This window comes from Ochotona princeps, chromosome 13 (assembly GCF_030435755.1).
Source record: "Ochotona princeps isolate mOchPri1 chromosome 13, mOchPri1.hap1, whole genome shotgun sequence".
NCBI lineage: Eukaryota > Metazoa > Chordata > Mammalia > Lagomorpha > Ochotonidae > Ochotona > Ochotona princeps.
The window spans coordinates 5,960,637-5,982,058 of NC_080844.1; the positions used below are offsets into that span (position 1 = coordinate 5,960,637).

Consider the following 21,422-nt stretch of genomic DNA (forward strand, 5'->3'; position numbering starts at 1 on the left):
AATAACTCCTTATATTCCACCATCCTATATGTAGCACACCCATAAAAGTATAAACTGAGGAATGAATATATCACACATGGTAACTGAAATAAATACATACTTGAACTATTCACAGAAACGAAGACCTGGAACTTCACGGGTTGGATTTGGCCACTGTTCAGCAGGTTCAACAACCAAAATGGTTGCCAGAACACATAGGGCAGCATGAATGTAGAAGCCTGACTGGGATCTGACCTCCTGCTTTGAGAACATCCCCAACTGTGACATGAGTGCATGCAAGACGACTCAGGTCTGTGCCCACTGATATTTGCAAAACCTCTGCTTTAAGGCAAGGTTGCCAGGTGTTTGTTAACTCTGTCAACCCTAATAAAGGGCGGTTCTTAGACTTTAACTTCAACTGCCACTTCCTGCTCTACTAACTCCAGATAAATTAATTATTACAAAACCAAGACATCTTTCCCCAAAACAGGTCCTACTCATTATTTTTAAATGTTTTCAAAGTGAAAAAAGTTAGATAAGCAGAGAGGTATGAGGCAAAATAAAAACTACATGGAATCTCCTACTCAACAGGCTATTAACATTTAAGGTACATTTTCTTTTAAAACCTTAAAAAATGGAATATATTTGGAGAGCTGTTTTATAAATAGCTTTTTTCCCCACTTAATATACTGAATGCTTTCTTCTATCATTTAATAAGCGTGCATCCTTTTTAACAGATGGCTCGTATTCTATATTTCTTTAATCACCAACTTATAAATTTAACCATCCACCCACCGAGATATTATTCATCCAATCTTTCACTATTATAAGCAGTAATAAGCAATAAGTGAATAAGCAATAAGTGAATATTTAAGAATGTATGTGTATAGATCGGCTCCGGCTGTCATGCTTAAAGAACCTTACGCTGGATTGCTCAGATGACATTACAGCATTACAGCTCAAGCAGTCAGCAAAGCAGGCTTCATTTTTTTTTTTTTTTTTTTGAAAGGCAGATTCACCGAGAGAAGACACAGAAAGATTTTCCGTCTGTTGGTTCACTCCCCACGTTGCAGAATGGCCAATGCTGAGCCAATCAGAAGCCAGCAGTCAGGAGCTTCTTCCTGGTCTTCCACATGGGTGCAGGGTCCCAAGGCTTTGGGCCGTCCTCTACTGCTTTCCTAGGCCACAAGCTGGGTCACGAGCCGGCACCCATATGGGTTTCCAGCAGTTAAAAGGTGAGGATTTAGCCACTAGGTTATTGTGCTGGATCTCTTGATTTCTTCAGTGACACATTAGTTATTCAGCAGCATGTTATTTAATTTCATGGGGTTGTTAATTTTTTCTCCTCCTGCTGTTTATTTTGTTTTGCGGCTTTTAAGGGGATGTATAGTAACTGTGTTATGGAGACTATCATATCCAGATGTGAGGATACAACGCAGTGTGCTTCTCTACTTCCAGACTAAGATGGACTCCCAATGAAACTGTTTACTATGTCTTGAAATAGGATGCAGGACTTATCTGTCACTGTCCATGCCCACAATGATGGACATATGACTGTGTATGAAGAACTATGTTATAGTAATGATATAGGGGAACTCTGTGAGGAGGGAGGGAATTGGGGAGTGGATAAGGGAAATCCCAGGGCCTATGGAATTGTACCATAAAATGATAATAATAAAAAGAAGTTAAAAAGATGTATTTAATTTATCTGAAAGTCAGAACTTTAGATACACATACATAGAAACAGAGGGAGAGAGATCTCCCATTTGGTGATTTGCTCCACACAAGCAGCCAAAATAGCTGCGGCCAACAGCCTGAAGCTTCCTCCAGTTTCCCATGTGGGTGCAGGGGCCCAAGGCCTTGGGTCACCCTCCACTGCTTTCTCAGGCCACAAACAGGGATCTGGGTTGGAAGTAGAGCAGCTGGGACTTGAACTGGTGCCTGCAAAGGATGCAGGTGCCGCAGGTGGAGGAATAGCCTGCTACACCATTATACCAGGCCAAGGTGGGTTTGATTTTGAGACTTCTTTCTATAGCAGGTACACACTGAATGGTCTTGACAATAGGATGCACTGAATCTTACTGAATGGTCACATGACCTTTTCTCTGTGTGATAGCAGAACGGGAGTTTCTTTATTATAAGGGCATTAATTTTGCTTTGAGGGCCCGGCGGCGTGGCCTAGCACCTAAATTCCTCGCCTTGAACGCCCCGGGATCCCATATGGGCGCTGGTTCTAATCCCGGCAGCTCCACTTCCCATCCAGCTCCATGCTTGTGGCCTGGGAAAGCAATCAAGGTTAGTCCAATGCTTTGGGATCCTGCACCCGTGTGGGAGACCTGGAGGAAATTCTTGGCTCCTGGCTTCAGATCGGCACAGCACCGGCTGTTGCGCTCACTTGGGGAATGAATCATCGAACGGAAGATCTTCCTCTCTCTCTCTCCTCCTCTCTGTATATCTGACTTTGTAATAAAAATAAATAAATCTTTTTAAAAATCTGCTCTGAGGGGCCTATTCTCAAAATCTGAGGTAATATTATTTATCTCCCATGAAGCTCTATCTGCAAATACATCGCATTGGAGGGGGGCAGATCTGAGCACTGATGACAAGGAGGGGACTTGAAGCCATACATTTAGAAGGAGCCACTGCAAGAGGTCAACAGCAAAGGGAAACAGCACTTCACGAAGCAGACACAGTGTGCACCAGTTATGGACTTGGCTGAGGCCTGGCAAGGCTCAACATCCATACTGAAGTTATAGCAGGTACAGCTACAGGTGTGCAGCAAGGAGCAGTAGCCTCACATTCATTGTGAATCGGTCCTGTGAGGTTCAGAAAAGATGCCTGGGACAACGAAGTCTAGAATACATGTACCCCACTTGGCCAGCAGGTGAGACACTATGGAAAGTGGCCTGTCCTGAGCTTTTTGCCCAGGGACCATATACAACGCTGGGACAAAGCAAAGGAAGTCAGCCTGTTGGCAGACACTGGGTTAGGGTCTGGGTGTTTCCAATCTCAGAATGAAGCATTCCCCACCTCTCCAGCACATTCACCAGATATTCTTAAGAACTCTAGGTGAAAAAGGGCAGTACTAGCTAGGTTAGTCCCAGGCTACCTGGAGAGCTGCCCTGCACATCCATTTAGTGATCAGTGGCTGGGGAAAAGCAAGGCAAAAAAGCTCAGAGTTCTACCAGACAATGGGGAGTCAGAAAATCCAAGAACTCACCCCCCGCCACTGCCACCACCACTGAACAAACCCAAGACTGTGGAACTATGTGGACACTGCTATACTGACAGAAAGAGCACCATCAAACACCCTGAAATCACACAAATAAGAGAAAATGTATAAATCCATACAGAGTTATGGTAAAGACTAAAAACCAAAGTTTCACAAAAACTCACCCAGAAAAATAGATGAGGTAGAAAACTATTGAGACCACATGACAGGAAGTTAAATTCAAACATATAAAGACATGATAAAATAGAATAGAAATTAAGAAATCAAGACATAAACTGGACAGAAGAGAATACAAAATATACGATATGTATAAGATATTGACAATATAATCTATGAAATAATTAAATCAGTGAAGGAGACAATCCACCGTAATAATCAAATAAAAATAAAAGAATGAAATTGAATTAAGCTCCTACTTTTAAGAAAGAAAATTGAGTAAAAAAAAAAAAAAAAGAAAAGAAAAAACACGTAAGAAAGGAAACACGGGGCAGGATTTCCGACACAGCAGGCTAAGCTGTCCCTTGGGACACCTGTGTTCCACACTGACATCCCATCTGAGTCCCAGTTGCTCTGCTTCTGATCTGGCTCCCTGCTAATGTGCCTGGAAAGCAGCAGAGGATGGTTCAAGTACTTGTGTTCCAGCTACCCAAATGGGAGACTCAAATGGGTCCTTGGCTTCAGCCTGGCCCAGCCAAGGTGGGACAGGTATTTGGAAAGTGGACAGTAGATGGAAGATACGGATAAAAGATCTAATATTTCAAAATGTAAAAATCTCTATAAAGAAAAAACTTGAATGAGACTACATAAATATATGCTTGAAGAAAATAAGAAAGGCAAATTTATTCTTGCATACAATGGCTGTACATTATAGAGTCCAGGTCTAAGTTAATTTATAAATTGAATGCAATCATAGTAATAATAACTTTCTAGAGACAAGGTGGTAGTGAAGTTAAGTGGAAAAATAAGCAGGTAAGTAATACTCAGGAAAACAACATCAAAAAAAGAATCGCAAAGACTACCAGGCCTAGCAGATAAGAAAATCCACGATTAATGCTCTGTGAGTAGAAGTATGACATTGAGGCGCGGTGCGACGGCTTAGTGGCTAAATCCTTGCTTGGCACATGCCAGGATCCCACATGGGCACCAGTTCATTTCCAGTCGCTTTACTTCCCATGCAGCTCCCTGCTTGTAGCCTGGGAAAGCAGCAGAGGATGGGCTAAAGACTTCGGACCTTGCCCTGCATGAGAGACTTGGCACAAGCTCCTGGTTCCTGGCTCCAGACTGGCTCAGCTGCAGTCATTGCAGCCACTTGGCAGTGAACCACTGGCTAAAAGATCTTTCTCTGTCTCTGTGTAGTTAAATAAATCTTTTTTTTTAAAGTATGACATTGACTGACACACAGAATGCCTGCAGATAATCCAAATAGAGATGATAAAAGTAGGATCTCAAGTTATTGAGCCAAAAATGGACATTTTAAGTAAATGATGCTTGGAACACCTGGGTAGTCACTGGAAAAAGACACAAATTAGATATGTCACATATTGGAACAAATTTCAGATGGATTAAAAATAAAAAAGAAACCATCTAAGATCCAAGAAAAATTACAGATGAATTCCTCTTTAATCTTGGTACTGGCAAAGAAAATAAAAATTAACAAATTTTCTTTAAAAAATAAGCTTAACAAGAAAAAGAAGATTTTTTTAATTGCATGAGAAAAACCCAGAAACAAAATAAAAAAGACAACTGACGAACCAGGAGAAAATATGTGTAAAATATGAGTGTATCTCGGGCAGATGATCAATACTCCTAATATATATGCACATATGAGGAATCTTAGAAACTGGAACACAGGCAAGTGTTACGGCATAGCAAGTAAAGCTGTCACCTGCATGTGAAGCTGGCATTCCAGACAGGTGTTGGTCCAAGTCTGGGCTGCTCTGCCTCTTCTCCTGCTCCCTGCTAATTACCTAGGAAAGGCAGCTGAAGATGGACCAAGTGTTTGGGCTCATGGCGCCCACATGGGAAACCTGAAAGATCTTGGTTAATGGATTTGCCTGCTCCAGCCCTGGCTTTGATCTAGAATTTTTCTGATTCTATAGATCAAGTAAGAACTTAGTAGGATTGAGATTTGACTTCTAGCAACAGCCTGATCCCTTAGCCAGTGCCATAGTGCTGCCTGAGTTGGACCAGTCTCATGGAGCACTGCCCACCTGCCGATATCCTGGGATCCAATTACTCCCACTGCATTTAGGCCTCACAGGCCAGACGCCACAGTTACCCAGACACTGACCAGACTATGCTATCCTGGCGTTTCTTCTTTCCGTCTTACACTGTCAATTTCTGAGTCTCTACTTTCCAGAAACCAGCGCGAGGTCAAAACAAATCATCACTTTTTATTTTTCACATCCACAGAATAACTGATAATACTCATCAATATTTTGTTTTAATTGTTGAGGAAAGCCGGATGTGGTTCTCTTCTCTCATGAGTATGTTTAAGGAGTCTGCCTCCTACAACTGTACCTAGGCAAGTGATCTTTCCAAAGTTCTTTCTCAAAGAAAAATTCTGGAACCTGTCATTGAAGTAGCATTTTCCATTCCTTATACTACTAATAAAAAGGCACTCATTAGCTGGAAAAAGGACCCTATTTTAATAATAATAAGAAAAACCTACGGCCACCCCACAAGTGGTTCCCTTAAGGGAATCAGGGTATACGTAAGAACATAAAAGATTGAAGAAGCCTTTCTGGTAACTGAAGCCATTTCCTGGTATAACTGTCAAGAGAAATAGATTTGCATTCCATTTTCTCCCTAAAGTTCAATGAAAAACATTAACATAAACTTATCTTCAACTAACAGAAGGAAGTCTCCATAACCTGAGACTATAACTCCTTAGGATGACCTGCTTACTGCGGCAGAATAATGTGACCCCCATCAAGGACCGGGGAAGGCACAGCCTGTTCTAAAAGGGTCGGAGAAGAGGCTGCAGCTTCCAGTGATGTGGGCTTCAGGAACCAGATGTATAGTCAGGCCTGGAACAGCCAAAGGATTGAGCCAAAATGAACAATAAATCCCAAGACTCAGCAACATCATGGCAGAAAAAGGTGATGTACGGAATACAGGAAATACATCTTAAGTGAGCCCTAAAATTGTTCCCATCCAGCCCCCACTTCATTGCCTGGGAAGGCAGTGGAGGATGCCCCAAAGCCTTGGACCTTGCACCTGTGTTCCCACCTTGAGGAAGCTCCCAAGTCCTGGTATGGATCAGCTCAGCTCTGGCCGTTGTGGCCATTTGGGCAGTAAGCCAGTGAATGGAAGAATCTCTCTGGCTCTCCTTCTCTGTGCGAATCTGCCTTCAAAATAAAAATAAAATAAAGAAAGGAAGGAAGAGAAGGAGAAAGGCAGGGAGAGGAAAAGAAAAGAAGAGAAAAAGAAAGGGAAGGGAAGGAAAGGAAAGGAAAAAGAAAACGTTCCAAGGTATTTAACTGACGTGAAGATCAGGAGACTTGCTGAGTTGAAAAGATGGAGGTTAAAACTCCAGGGACAAAGAAACAAGCTAAGCAGCAAGAATCTGTAAGCAACCAGGGCCCAATGAGAACTGCAGAGCAACGATCCAGAGGGTCCACCTTTAATTTACCTGCAGCTCTGATGGGCACACATTTCCAAACAGGAGAGAACCACTGACCGAGAACCTTCCTTGGCATCACTAGAACTGGGGTCACTGGGTGGGGTGAAGGTGAGACACAGAACGAGCTTCACTCTGGTTTCACTCAAAAGCAGAAGTCATAAAGTCAGGCAAAGAAAGGACCAAGCAGTCGCTAAGTCCAGCCTCCTCATTCCACGAAGCTTGCCTCACTGTGACTCACAGCTGCTGTGTTCTGCACAGATGAAGGGTTAGTGACAGCCCTGGATCAGCAGGTCCAGCAGCGCCACCTGTCCAACAGCACATCCTCACTGCATTGTCTATGTGTCCTCTCCCAGGAATTCCTGCAAGATCCCAAGCCTCTGCATTATTACTGTATCCATTAGGGTGCCCAGTGATTAGTAATTTTTCATGTTATCATTCTAATTGTTTTGGAGTGACATGAACCACACCCTAGGAAAAAAGGAACTTAGCTTGTGTTCTGATTGCTCCACTAACTGGCGGTTCCTCCTGTTCTGAGAAAAAAAACAGTACTGGATTTAGACTAATGAATGCCCCTCCAATGGCCTCTCAGTTATTTAGTGGAAGGAAGGGAACCAGAAATAACTAGGATGGGAGAGAAAGGCCAGGCAAATGTTGAGACAGGCTCTTGGATCACGCAGACAAGCTATGAATGCAAAGGAACATTCTTGAAGTAGATGAAGTCTACTTCAGGGTACACACAAACTGGCCCCATTTCCTGCTATGTGAGATCTTCCAAGCCATGGTAGCAGGCAGGGAGACTGAGGTAAGGACCAGCAGACACTCAGCAAGATATTCTATTGCTGATGTGAGGAAAACTTCAGTGGTTCGAATAGAAACCCTAACCAGCGACATTTGCTTAAGCCGAGGGGAAGGCTCTCACTCTCTTCAGTTCTGAAGCTAGGTAAGGCTGGCTCATGAGGCTGAAGGAAAGCAGCTGTCCCCACACGCGAAGTGCAAGGGAAAGCCACAAGGGCAGAGACAGAGGCACAGCAGCTGCAGCAGCTATCCAGGACCAGCATGTGCTACAGCACGGTCAGCGGCCACTTGGGATGCCTGACCCAATACACGGCGCCTAGGATTCGGTCCTGCCCCTGCTTCCAGCCCAGCGTCCTACAAAGATGCACCCTGGGAAACCCTGGAAGATAGCTCAGAAATGTGAGTCCCTGCTGTCCACAAGGGCAGCCAGGTCAGGATTCCTGGCTCCTGGCTTCAACCTGGCCTTGTTCTAGCAGCCAAGACATCGGAAAAGTAAACCAGGACATGGGGGATCTCCTTCTATTTTAGTAAATACAGTTTTTAAAATTGAAAAAAAAACTTTCAGCCTAACTGTTCATCAAACATAGTTGCAAGCTATTTTAAAAGACTGCATTTATACTCTGACAAATGAAAACCACAAAGTCTGGTATGAAAAACACACCGAATGCAGGTTGGTGTACGGTGCTGCACGTTCACCCTCCGTCTGCAGCACTGGCACCCCTTAGGGGGTCAACCCGAGCCCCGGCTGCTCTGCTTCCAATTCAGCTCACTGCTTACCGCCGATGGAAGCAACAGAGGATGGCTCAAGTCCTTGTGCCCTGGCACTCACGTGGGAGACCTCGTCCAGCCACTGGGGAGTGAACCAATGGATGGAAGTTATCTTTGTGTATACATCTCATTCTCTCTATAAAATTAGCTTTTCAAAGAGAAAAAAAATAGATCTTCAGCATACACACACAAAGATGAAATTAAAAGATGGGATAGTAAAGAAAAAGATTGGTGACCTTAAAGACACATGCAGAAATTACGCAAAATGGAGAGACCCCCTAAGAAGGAGTATACTATTGTAACAACAGGGGAAAAATCAGTCGGGGGGGTGTGAATTGGGGGGGGGGTGGATCCCAGACTCTACAGAAATGTAGCATAAAATTCAAAATTAAAAATTAAAAAAAAACCATGAAGAGACAAAATGTGTGAGGGAAAAATAAAAGAACATTAGTAACACGTAGGGTCACGTCAAGCAGTAGTTAGGTAAGCTCCAACTGCAAAGAGAAAAGAGATCATGTGGAAGAGAAAATCTTCAAAATTAGTAGTTAAAGAGAAAAGGGTTACATAGTAAGAAAAATGCAGCTGGCAGATACTTTCTCAGAAATAAATTCAGTAGAGCAATCTATTTAATGCGTTAGAGGGGAAAACAAAAACATCATAGCTGTTGACCAAGAATGCCAGTCATTACACTAGCTTTCAGAACACAGTGAGTATAGCAGAGTGCGCAACTCCAGAGCATGCTCCTCCAAGAGAGAAAACAGCAAAACTTAGAAGAGTAAATGCTTACAGAACTCTGAAAATAAACGAACGACTTCCAACAACCTGAGGAATATAAACAAAAACCTGCATCTTGATAAGAATGCTGAGCTTTGGGCATTTCCACCGGGACTAGTCCTGTCCTCCAATCCACACATAAGCAGCAGAACCATTTTCCTGGAAACAGTAACCTGAGCAGGTCAGCCCTGCCCTTCCTATTCTTCATCCCTCTAACTTGGAGCATCTCTTCCTCCATGTAAACCTCCATGTGTTTGGGGTGGGAGATTAACAGCCGTAAATGCATCAGAATTCATTTTTCCTGAAGATTGTCCCCTTGAAGAACAGAATGATTGTCGCTGTCCTCGGGCTACAAATCTGGAGAGCAGGAGGGAAGGAAGGGCCTGAGGGGTGCGAGGCAGGGACTATGAACAGGATCAGTGAACGAAGATTACTTGGATCACTAGTAGCAGGGGCTACGGACTGAACAAGTGTGCAAAACATTCATACGCTGCTGCCTTAGCCCCCGAAAGAACAGGATTTGGAAATGAGGCCTGGGGAGACTATCCAGGTTAGGATGATCAGAGTGGGACTCAGGATGGGATTGAAAACTTTTTGAAAAGAAAGTCCAGAAGGCTTATTTTCAGTTCTCATACAAGTGTACACACTCTCTCTCTCTCTCTCTCTCTCTCTCTCTCTCTCTCTCTCTCTCTCTCTCTCTGTGTCCCACATTCCTCTCCCATGTAAAGATAAAAGGAAAAGGATTTTTAATGAGGATTTGCTCATGCTGGTACCATGATTCTGGACTCCCAGCAACTGCATTGTGAGGAAATAAGCATTTGCTGTTAAAGATGCTCAAGTCAAAACTAGATTTTAAACAACTTTAAATAGTAAATGCCACTTATGTTAGAAGTTCACAAAGTACAAAGAAAAAGATTTTCATGTTAACACAAAACAACTTGTGACACTACATAAATACATAAGAAAAGAGGAAAGACCTAGATTAGCATGCTGGCCTGGTGTGCTGGTGGGCTGGGCTCTGGGTATGTGGAGGGCTAGGGTCCCAGACCAGCACACATGTGTGGGCAGGCAGAGCTCCAGGGCAGCATGACACACCACCAGAAGATTGGGCTTTGGAAGGCTGGGCTGGGGAACCAATGTGTTCCCGGGCATAGTGACCATAGATAGTGTATGGGAGGGACAAAGGGATGTGTGGGAAGGAGGACTGCTGAGGGAGTGTGTTGCAGGCAAGCAATGACTTCTGAGGGACTCCCATCGACAAGGCCACTGTACTGTACTTGCAGGTAAGCAAGGGGACTAAGACTAAGTTGGAGGGGGGGAAGCTGGAAGATCCTTATTGGTCAGACCAATGAACCAGTCCACATGGGAGATCTGAGCTGGGCTAGTTAGCACAGATCACCACTGACCACCATTCACTGGCACACTAAAGCTAGGGCTGTGGGCCTACCTGGCAGGACTAGTACCCACAAGAGAGAGTTGGAACACATAATGGGTAATGTCAGGCTGGGCAATGACAATGATCAGCACATGAGAGAATCAGGTCCGGGGGCATATTCTGTCGGGGATCTGCGGGCCCACCCCTGCACAACCGCAATTTCTTGTGGCTTGCTTAACAGCTGAGAGTAGTGACGGGCTGAGCTAGGCATGATCATGAAATCTTCAACACACATGGCTACTGGGGTTAGGAACAGACCAGGCTGGTCCAGGCTGCAGCACCCATAGGTGCACCCAAGAATAGAGTATGCAGTGGGCCAGGCTGCAACATCCACCAGCTCATACAAATGCTAGGTGTGTGATGGGCTGGACCAGGACTCAGCACCCACTGAACAACACAAGAGCTCTGTCAGGGTACGAACTAGGGTGTGGCTGGGCTGTAGCACCCAACAGAAGAGCCTCTGGGGCTCACAAACCCTCAGAGCATGCTCTACACCAGGGACCCTGGGATGATATCAGATGGCTGTTCCCCATCCCTGGGTCTTCGGCCAGTTGGGAAGTTGGGTGTGGCCCCCCTCCCAACTCCTCCCTTCCCCCAGACACAGGAAGAAGAAAAAGAAAATTTGGAAACAGTGGTCTCACCCACCTTTCTCTAATCCTCGACCCTTCCCATCCTAAGAAACTATGCAAACATAATCAAAAATAAAATTAACATGTTAAAAATACAACAAAAAGCTATCGTAGATGGGAAAAGTTTTTTTAATTAAAAAAGAAGCATAATCTCCAAATATATATAAATGTAAGGCAAAATTTTTTCTTGGAAAATTTATGCATAAAAACAATAATTTACAAACAAATTTAAAGGGGGAACACAAGGATTCTTTCCTATTACAAGCAATTGTCATGTGGTTGAATATGAATGTCCCCATATCTTTCTGAAAGTTATTTTTAAAAACTGTATTCCACACCATTAACATGATGCCAGGGATTCACTTCAAAAGAACCTGGTGGAAGGGCAGTGGAGGGAAGACCAGGAACAAAACTGCTTCACACAGCACTGATGAGCCATTGTAAACCTTATGCCCCCAAAATAAAGATGAATACCTACCTTCTAATCTTTGAATTTTTGCTTTCACAGAAATAACAGCTTCACAGGGTGAAACTCGCAGCTCAAAACATGTTCCGGTCAATGTTTCAATGAAGAGCTCCATGGTATCATAGAAAGGAAGCTTGTAGTAAAATGGTCCCACGTGATCTTCATTGAAGAATGGGGGCTCTTTCTCATTATCCATTATTCTGACTTTCCTAATTCCTCTGGAATATGTTGTGGACAACTGTACTCCAGTTCTGGCCCAGTCAGCTTTGACCATTGGTAATACAGATTGTTGCTCATGTTTTGAGTTTTTTACCTAAAAAAAAACCAAACAAACCATAATTGTTCTTAAATAATCCAATCTATAGTTTCATTCTCTCCTTAAGACTTCCCAAATAACTCTGGCCCACACCAATCTTTCCAATGGACGCAGAAATCATCCTAGTAGTTTGTTATGTCCAATCTTCAATTTTTCCCTTTCCACCCTCCCACCTCATCTGTAAGATTAATAGGTATGTTTCTGATCTAATGTATTTTACTAAGATTAAACATAGTTACTTATGGATATGGCTCTAAACCAACAAATTCAAACATCAGTATATTTTCTGAGACTTTGAACAAGTTATACATATTCTCTTTCTTAAACCATTTAACCATAACTTTAAGGCCATGATGCATTTGAATCATACTTCACAAGGGAATGTGAAATACTTTAATAAAAGATTCCTTAAAAACAGGTTTCATTAAATAACTGAAGGTCATTTGGGTTTCCAGAGAGTATCCACATTAAGATGAGGTTAACAGTTGTTAGACAACCGCTACTCATGCATGGCTAATGGGGGTAAAGATGCAACCAGAACCAACAAAAGCAATAAATCAGGAATATTCAAAGTGACAAGCTGCTATAACTTTGTAAAGGGGACCACCGAGCTTAGAAAAATAAATGATATAATCTTCCTGGAGAAGTGGGTAAACATTCTTTCAAAAAGCTTTGCTAAGGGCCCGGCGGTGTGGTCTAGCGGCTTAAGTCCTCGCCTTGAACGCCCCGGGATCCCATATGGGCCCCGGTTCTAATCCCGGCAGCTCCACTTCCCATCCAGCTCCCTGCTTGTGGCCTGGGAAAGCAGTCGAGAACAGCCCAATGATTTGGGTCCCTGTACCCGCGTGGGAGACCCGGAAGAAGTTCCTGGTTCCCGGCTTTGGATCAGCACAGCACCAGCCCGCTGCGGTTCACTTGGGGAGTGAATCATTGGTTGGAAGATCTTCCTCTCTGTCTCTCTTCCTCTCTGTATATCTGACTTTGTAATAAAATAAATAAATCTTAAAAAAAAAAAGCTTTGTTAAGAAGTAATTCACATGCCATAAAACTGAACAATTTCTGAAGTCTAAATGTCACTACTTCTGAGTATATTTACGGATTTGTGCAATCAACACCACGGTCATTCTCATCATTCTAAAAAGACCCCCATCCCCTACAGCCATCCCTCCTCAAACCCGTTTCCCCTCCTCACGCTTAGGAAAATATTTGCCTCCTAGATCGGTCCTTATAGACCATCTCCTATAATACAGGCACTTGTGGCCAGCTTCATTCACTTACAATGGTGCTTTCAAAATGTATTCAATTCCAGGACATGGCTGGCTGTGCTTCATTCCTTCGTATGACTGAGTATCCCGTGTAAGCATGCACTTCACACTGTTTCTACAGTCACCAGCTGGCGGACATCGGGCTTGTTTCCAATACTGGGCTACTATGAATAATGTTAGGATGCATATTCGTTAATAAATCCTCCCTCCTCTTCAACACCCAGGAGATTTGTGATGTGATGCTTTGTTAAGTTCAGCAAATTATCCAACTGTTTTCCAAAGTAGTCCACCAACAACGAATCTGGCCATACCCTTAATACCTACTGTCATGTAGTCTAATAGCATTGTAGTGGGCATAAAAATCTCTTATCAGACACATGATTGGTAAATATCTTCTGCCATTCTGTGAGTTGCCCTTTAGCTTTCATGATATTATCTTTTGATACAGAATTTTTACAGTTTGATAAATTTGATCTAACCCAACAAAATAAGATGCATCATATATTTTCTGAGACTTTTACAGGTTTAGCTCATATCTAGATTTGTTATTCAGTTTGAACTTACTTGCATTTATGGCGTAAAATAGGAGCTCAGCTTTATTCTTTAGTGTGGGGATAACCAGTTATTTGAGAATCACCTGACTGTAAATGCGAGCTTTAGTTCTGGACTTTCACAATCTCCACTGAGCTCTGTGACCATCCTTACACCAGCTCCGCGCCGGCTTCCTCACTGTGGCTCTGTAGAGGTCCGAGCCCTTCAGTTTGCCCTCCCTGCCAGATGGATGGCTGTTCTGAGCCCTTCAATTTTCCATGAATTTTAGGACTAGCTGAACAATTTACAAAAATGCCATTTAGGATTTGAGAGATATTGTGCTGAGTCTGTAGAATATTGCCATCTAAAAATATTTAAGTGTCCCACTCCATAAGCATGCCAATCTTTCATTTTTATCTCTTTCTTTTTTTTCCTTTTCAGGATTAACTTCTTTACTTGAACTACTTGAAAGATAGAAGGAAACAGAAAGGGAAAGGGAGAGAGGGATAGACACACACACAGAGAGAGAGAGAGAGAGAGAGAGAGAGAGAGAGAGAGAATATGAATATCTTTCACTGACTGGTCGACTCTCCAAATGGCTACAATGGTCAACACTAGACCAGCATAAGCCAGAACCTTGAACTGCATCTGGGTCTCCCATGAGGTGTGGGGGCCCAAGCATCCAGGCCATCTTTTGCTGCTTTTTCAGGTGCTTTAGCAAGGAGCTGGAACTGGAACAGAAGCAGGCAGACGTAAAAGCAATGCTTACACGGGATGCTGGGGTCACAGGCAGAAACAACCCACTGCACTACAACACCAGTCCTACCTTGAGTAATTCATGGTCTTTAAAGCACATGTTTTGTGCTCTACTAATTTGAATCCAAGGTATTTTATTCTTTTTGATGCTACCATATGCCAAAACGATCTCAAGTTTTCCATATTGTTTACTGCTAATGTATAAAATATATTTTGATATACTGATCTTACACACTGCAACTATGCTGAACTGTTTAATTTTGAGAGTTTGGGAGATGGAGTCTAAGATTACCTATGTATAAGCCTTTTATATATGATCACATCATATATATATGACTTTGTAATAAAAATAAATAAATCTTTAAAAAAAAAAAAAGTTTGTTTGGCCCAAGGCTGAACAATGGTGGTGAGACTAGCTGCTTTTCCTACTGTGGACACTATCAGAAAAGCATTGAGTCTTTCACTGTCAGGCATGCTATCAGCTGGTTTGTTTTCACAGATAAACTCTGCCCAGCTCAACAGTTCCCTTTCTCTTCTTTTTTTTTTTCTTTTTGTTTTTTTAAAGATTTATTTATTTTACTGGAAAGGCAGATGTACAGAGGAGGAGAGACAAAGAGGAAGATCTTCCATCCAATGATTCACTCCCCAAATGACCGCAATGGCCAGTGCTGCGCCAATCCGGAGCCAGGGGCCAGGAACTTCTTTCCGGGTCTCCCACGCAGGTACAGGGTCCCAAGGCTTTGGGCTGTCCTTGACTGCTTTCCCAGGCCACAAGCAGGGAGCTGGATGGGAAGTGGAGCTGTCGGGATTAGAACCGGCGGCCATATGGGATCCCGGTGCGTTCAGGGAGAGGACCTTAACCATTACGCTATCACACTGGGCCGCCTTTCTCATATTCTTGTGTAGTTTAGGTGCTTTATTATTTTTTTTTAATCATGAAGCTTGTCAATGTCAATTTTGTCAGATGGTTTCTACTCAGTGCTTCTTTAATTTTCACTTTCCTGAAAAAGCAGAGAAAGACAGAGATGTCTTACACCTGCTTTGTCTCCCACAAAGTGGTAGGGACCCAGCTACACGAGGCATTCTCTCCTTCTTCCCAACATGCACAGTGGCAGGAAGCTGCAATATGAAGTCCAGTCAAGAACTGAATGCAGGCACTTCCTGCATGACATTGTAACTGCTGTGCCAAATGCCCACTCTGCCTCCTTTTCAGTGTGTTTTGAAATGCGATTTCTGGACCTGGCACGATAGTGTAATGGTTAAAGTCCTCGCCTTGCACGCCCCGGGATCCCATATGGGCCCCGGTTCCAATCCTGCCAGCTCCACTTCCCATCCAGCTCCCTGCTTGTGGCCTGGGAAAGCAGTCGAGGATAGCCCAAAGCCTTGGGACTCTGCACCTGCGTGGGAGACCTGAAAGAGCTCCTGGCTCCTGGCTTTGGATTGGCTCAGCTCCAGCTATTGTGGCTGCTTGGGTAGTGAACCATCGGAGAGAAGATATCCCTCTCTGTCTCTCCTCTTCTCTGTATATCCACCTTTCCAATAAAAATGAAGAAATCCTTAAAAATAAAAAAAGAAATGTGGTTTGTCTCCTATTAATAAAATGTATTACACTGACTGATTTTGGGGCATCGAATCCTGCAATCTTCCAGAGCACTTTATCATTCTGTATTCTGACAAGTAATGGATGAAAGTTGCTGCTGCTAGGCCCGGCTGAATAGACTGTCGCTAAATCCTTGTCATGTGTCTGCTGGGTCCCATGTGGGCACCAGTTCGTATCCTGAATGCTCCACTTCCCATCCAGCTCCCTGCTTGTGGCCTGGGAAAGCAGTTGAGAACAGCCCAATGATTTGGGTCCCTGCACCTGCATGGGAGACCAGAAGAAGCTCCTGGCTCCTGGAATCAGATTGACTCAGCTCTGGCCATTGCAACCAGCTGGAGCATGAACCAGTGGATACAAGATCTTTGTCTCTGTATCTCCTCTCTGTATATCTGCTTTTCCAGTAAATAAATAAATAAATCTTAAAATCTATAAAAAACAAAATCCTGTTGAAATATATCTGTGCCAACAGTGTTGTCAATTCTAATTTCTGCCATTCTAATAGTCACAAATATCTCCTTGATGTCTTCTTAAATATTATATATGTGCTTACTTGAGCAAGAGTGTGCACCCACAGGGGTATCAGGAGTTACCATCACTGGTCTAGCAGTCTGCACTAGCAGTAGGCTGAAATCAGTAGCCAGAGTCAGGGACTGAACTCAGGCATGGCCAAATGGAAGGGCATGAATGTCTTAACTAGTATCTTGATCCCTGAGCCAAATATCCATTCTTTATTGCTACTTCAATTTGTATTTCCTTAAAGACATGATGTACAACAAAATTACCATACCGGCATCGTTCACACCATCCGGAACAACTTCCTATCCTTGTCTAAGCTCTGCACCTGTAGCTTTGGACCACACCAGCCTCTACACTGTTGCTTCTCTCAGACACGTCATCACCCTACACAGGGCACCTGATAAGCACCTAATCATCTTTCAAGACAGACAAAACACCATCTCTTCTACAAAGCTTTTTGGCACCACTCATCTACATCATAAGCTGCAGGTTAAAATAATTATTTTTATATGGCTTTTTGCCCTATTAAATCATGAGCTGCTTAAGTGGTGGTGTGGGAGGCAGGGATGACTACAGGAAAGGAGGGAACACATATCATTTTCTTATCACTTTGCACGTGTTGATACCCTTGATAACGCACAGCCAGGGGTCCAGGAGTGAGGACGGGTCCTGTCACTGATGTGAGAGTCCCCCCAGATGGGTTCCAGACTCCTAATTCTGGCCTGATCCAGCCCTGGCCAAGGTGGGCAATGAGGAGTGAACAAGCCAATGGAAAATCTCTCTGCCTTTCTAATACGATCAAATGTTTATGATTCAGCTTTTTATTTTTAAATTTGTCCCAATTCCATGACACTTTCTTTCAAGTGATCCTTAGAATAAATCTGTGGTGTGCTGTCAGATAAGGTATTACACGCATTTTAGAAAAGAAGATATGCTGGTTCTGCTCCAAAGTTGACTTGAAATGATGCCGGACTCTCATGGATGTCAGTTCTGACAGACTCCAAAGGAAGCCCACCAAAGCCTACCCATTTAGAACATGCACACACAGGAACATGAGTTCTGAAACCATCCTTCGCTAACATAATGAGTTGGCACGCCTGAATGCGTGATGCAGACTGCTAACAGTAGTCACACCACTTCTCAAAATCCTCAGTTACAAGTAGAGTAACAAAGAGCTGCTCCACTCACACTGCTAGGGACAGCGGTAAAAGCCACTACACTTAATAGAATGCAAACAGAAGCCTGCACAGCTCAGGTCTTGCTGTGAACCCTTTCATCTTAAAAACAGTGAAGTCCCAGTAGGAAAAGACGGTTGCTAACTATAAACTCCTTCCTTCTCCTCTGGGGGACTGCAGCTTTGATGAATGCGGATGACACAGAGTGTGCGTGGCAAGTAACAGCATATTGCAGCCCTCACAACACTCCTCCCCTCCACGAGGCAGCAGCTCTGGCACCGCAAGCTAGACGTCAGGAACTCTGACAGGGACACCACAGACACACAGGAATGGGAAGGAGCTGGGCCCGCCCAAAGCTAAGATACGCACACAGGAGTGTGTCCTGGGCCACATGGTTAAGACAGAAAACAAGCTGGGGCAGGGGACAGGGTGACAGACCCTGAAGTCTTTCAGCTACAAAGAAAGAAGCTTGGAGAAAAATAGCTAGCCAGTCCAGCACTGACTGTGCTGGAATGCCTCCCTAAGTCTGGGCGCAGTCAATGGTGTAAAATTTCAATATCCAAAACAGAACCAAGTTTGGTTGCCACGACTGGTCATGCTGGCCTCCTCCACACTTCTCCGCAGTAGGACTCACGGTGGCAGGGGCCACAAGGAGGGAGCCAGTCCCAGGGTATCGAGGACGCCAGAGGAGCACATGGCAGCCCCGGCAGACCAAAGACCCAAAGTGGTCTGAGGTGGGGGGGTCATGGTTGGCTAAACTGAGGGGGACCCTTTGGAGCTGGAAGGGGAGGAAACGGCTTTAAAAAAGAAAGAGGAACCAAAGAAGGCAAACAGAGAGAAGTTATCTGCATTACTTTAATGCAACATCAATAAAAATCCACACTTAAGCTATTAAAAAGTCACAGCATCGAAGCAGCAGCTTTCACAAACCACCTGCAGGGGAAATTGGGAGAGAAAGGAAGGAGCGCTGGGTGACTCCCGTCACAGGACGCCTCGAAGGCCTTGGGTAAGCGGGCACTGACAGGTGGCTAACAACATCCCTCCCGGGGTTTTCAACACCAGGGACACCACCACACCGACCGCGTCGCGTGGCCTCTCCTTCGGGCGAGCCCCACACCCACCCCGGTCCACCTGCGCGACCCCTCCTCGCTCCGCCCGGGACCGACGCACTGGCCACAACCCGGCGGGGTCCAGGCGAGTGCGGGGCTGGCGACAGCGACTCGGACATCAGTGCCCGTCCGGGGCAGGGAAGCCCGGGAGAAACCACAGCGGGGGCTCCGGCGGGGCGGCGGCCCTGGCGCCCAGCGGCCCCGGACGGCCTCCCCATCCCCGCCGGCCGCGCGCACTCACCGGCTCCGCTGTCCGGTCCACTGGCTCGTCCGCCCTGAGGCCCACCTGGACGCGCGGCCCCGCGAGCGACCCCCGCCAGCAGGCACCGACGGCGGGCTCCCGCCCCTTTGTGACACCGCCCACCAATCGCTCGCCGGCGCTCACCGCACCCTCCAATCAGCGGGGCCGGGGGCGGGGCTTGGCCGCCGCGCGCCGGCGGTTACTCGGGAGCCGGCATCTCCCGGGCGCTTCGGGCAGGTTTTCAGTTGGGAGAGGCCCGGATGTTGGCCCCTGGATTAGCAACAGCGGACACCTCACGGGGTCCGAGGGGCCCTGGGAGGCCAGCCGCTGAGCCTGCTGGGAGCGGAGTGGGGACGGGGCTCCTGGGCTGCTGGGGCGAAAGCGGCGCGGCCACTGTCCATCTGGTGGCCTCTGCAGTGCCTGGAGTGTAACTGTGCCAGGGCTGACCGGCTCCTAACCGACCCGTGGTTCACCTCAGGTTTCTGGCATGGAGTGTCCCATCTGACAAGTAGGGACATCATGCCTGGCCGGAGACAAGTTGTGCAGCTCCTCAGGGTCTCGTGTGTTTATGGTTTCTCTGGTTGACTCTGGGCTTCCAAGCCGTGCTTCCTCACCCACCCACGCGGGTGGTGCCGAACAGACCCCTCGCCCCAGACACCTGTTTGCACACCTTGCTGTCACTCTAAGGAACCACAACTCCTCACTTCTGCCCCCAGCCTCGTATTTGTTTTCTCACCACCCACTCTTTTGTTTCTCTAGCATTCAGCAGGATCTGCAGCTGACACGGCCATGCCTAGGGAGATATGGTGCTAGATTCAGTTCCTGGGCAGTGGACAATGGCTAAGCCCTTGGGCCCCCTCTGCCCATTTGGGGAGACCCTGTTGCAAGCTGCAGGTTCCAGCCTGCCTCAGCCCCAGCCATCATGGCTATCTGAAGCATGCGTCTGTCCTTCCTCTTCCCCTCTGGCCTTCAAATAAGTAAACAATCTCTTTTAAAAATTTAAATTAGGGCATCAGTTGTTGGGCAGACTACAGGGACTAAAGTAAAACAGCATGAAAAGATTACATCAAAGAGGACACACACACCCCCTTTTTTTTGCTACAAATTCAGTCCCACATTAAAATCTCTCAGATCCCAGTATCTCCTAAATCCCCTGCAATCAAATCCAGATGCCTTACTCCAAGAGTAAAACACTGTATCTGACAGCAGCCTGCAGAGTCAGCCCCTACACTGTGCTTGGCCTCAGAGCAGCAAATTAGACAAGGAATACACCTGAGGGAAGGGAGGCCCAGCAGGGAAGTCCTCTCCTGGGTCAGGTCAGGATCTTAAGGGACCTTGTGCTGTGTCATGGGGTGATCGGATACTCAGCGCAGGGAACAGACTAGAACAGGGGTGGGCTAGCCCCGTGGCTAGTGGCTGCTGGGCTGGTGATGCGGACACAGCACGTGTCCCTCAGTGCAGAGTTCTGCTGGGCGGTGCTGCTGCTGCTGCTGCTCTGCAAGGCCATTCCCATCCTCTGTCCTGCTTCCTGCCCTTACGTGGGTCCCTCCTACCTCAGGCCCATGACAGTGCGGAAGTTCCAAGGGTGGAGGGCAAGTCCTGGAATCAAACCACCAGCAAATTCTACAGAGCAGTTAAAAAACGTGTTCAGCTCTGTGGGCCACCCAGTCTCTTGCTGCCTCTACTCAACTCTGCAGTGTAGGCAGTGAGGGAACAGCCATGGGCAGTAACGAACAGGGGTGGTTGTGTTCCCAGTTTTTTTTAAAAAAGACTGATTTCAAAGAGTTACATAGGAGAGATGGAAAGACAGATCTTTCATCCACTGGTACATTCCCCAAATGAGTGTAACTGCTACGGCTGGGCCAGGCAGAAGCCAGGAGTTTCATCTGAGTCTCCCACATGGGTGCAGGGGCCCAAGCACTTGTGCCATTTTTCGCTGCTTCCCCAGGTACATTAGAAGGGAGCTGATTTGAAAGTGGAGCAGCAGGATTCAAACTAGGGCCCATACAGGATGCCAGCAGGGCAGGCTTCACCTGATATGCCACATTGGTCCCATGTTCTCACACAACACTACAAGAGCAGGGACTGCCCAACCTCGCCCCAGAGCACTAGCAGAAGGCTCTATGGATGTCAGTGGAAACCTCCTCATATTGCTAAGCCTCATCTTCCTCTTCAGGCCCTGAACTAGGCTGGGGCTTCCAAGCAAAAAG

The 21,422-nt window shown here is 45.7% G+C and overlaps 1 protein-coding gene across 4 annotated transcripts in view; it reads right to left on the minus strand.

Annotated features, from left to right (window-relative positions):
* ZFAND4 (zinc finger AN1-type containing 4) overlaps positions 1-19,357 on the minus strand; it is a 47,962-nt gene extending 28,605 nt beyond the window's left edge. For 2 of the 4 annotated variants that reach the window (XM_058671839.1, XM_012930781.2), the window contains exons 1-3: positions 19,213-19,341; positions 13,298-13,448; positions 11,716-12,016 (exon numbers count right to left, since the gene is read on the minus strand). In XM_058671839.1, the coding sequence (XP_058527822.1) occupies positions 11,716-11,977 (262 nt within the window). In that variant the 5' untranslated portion in view covers positions 11,978-12,016; positions 13,298-13,448; positions 19,213-19,341. Of the gene's footprint in view, positions 1-11,715; positions 12,017-13,297; positions 13,449-19,212 lie in introns of all 4 variants that reach the window. The other 2 variants (XM_058671838.1, XM_058671837.1) reach the window with 2 other exon arrangements.
* Positions 19,358-21,422: the final 2,065 nt, after the last annotated feature.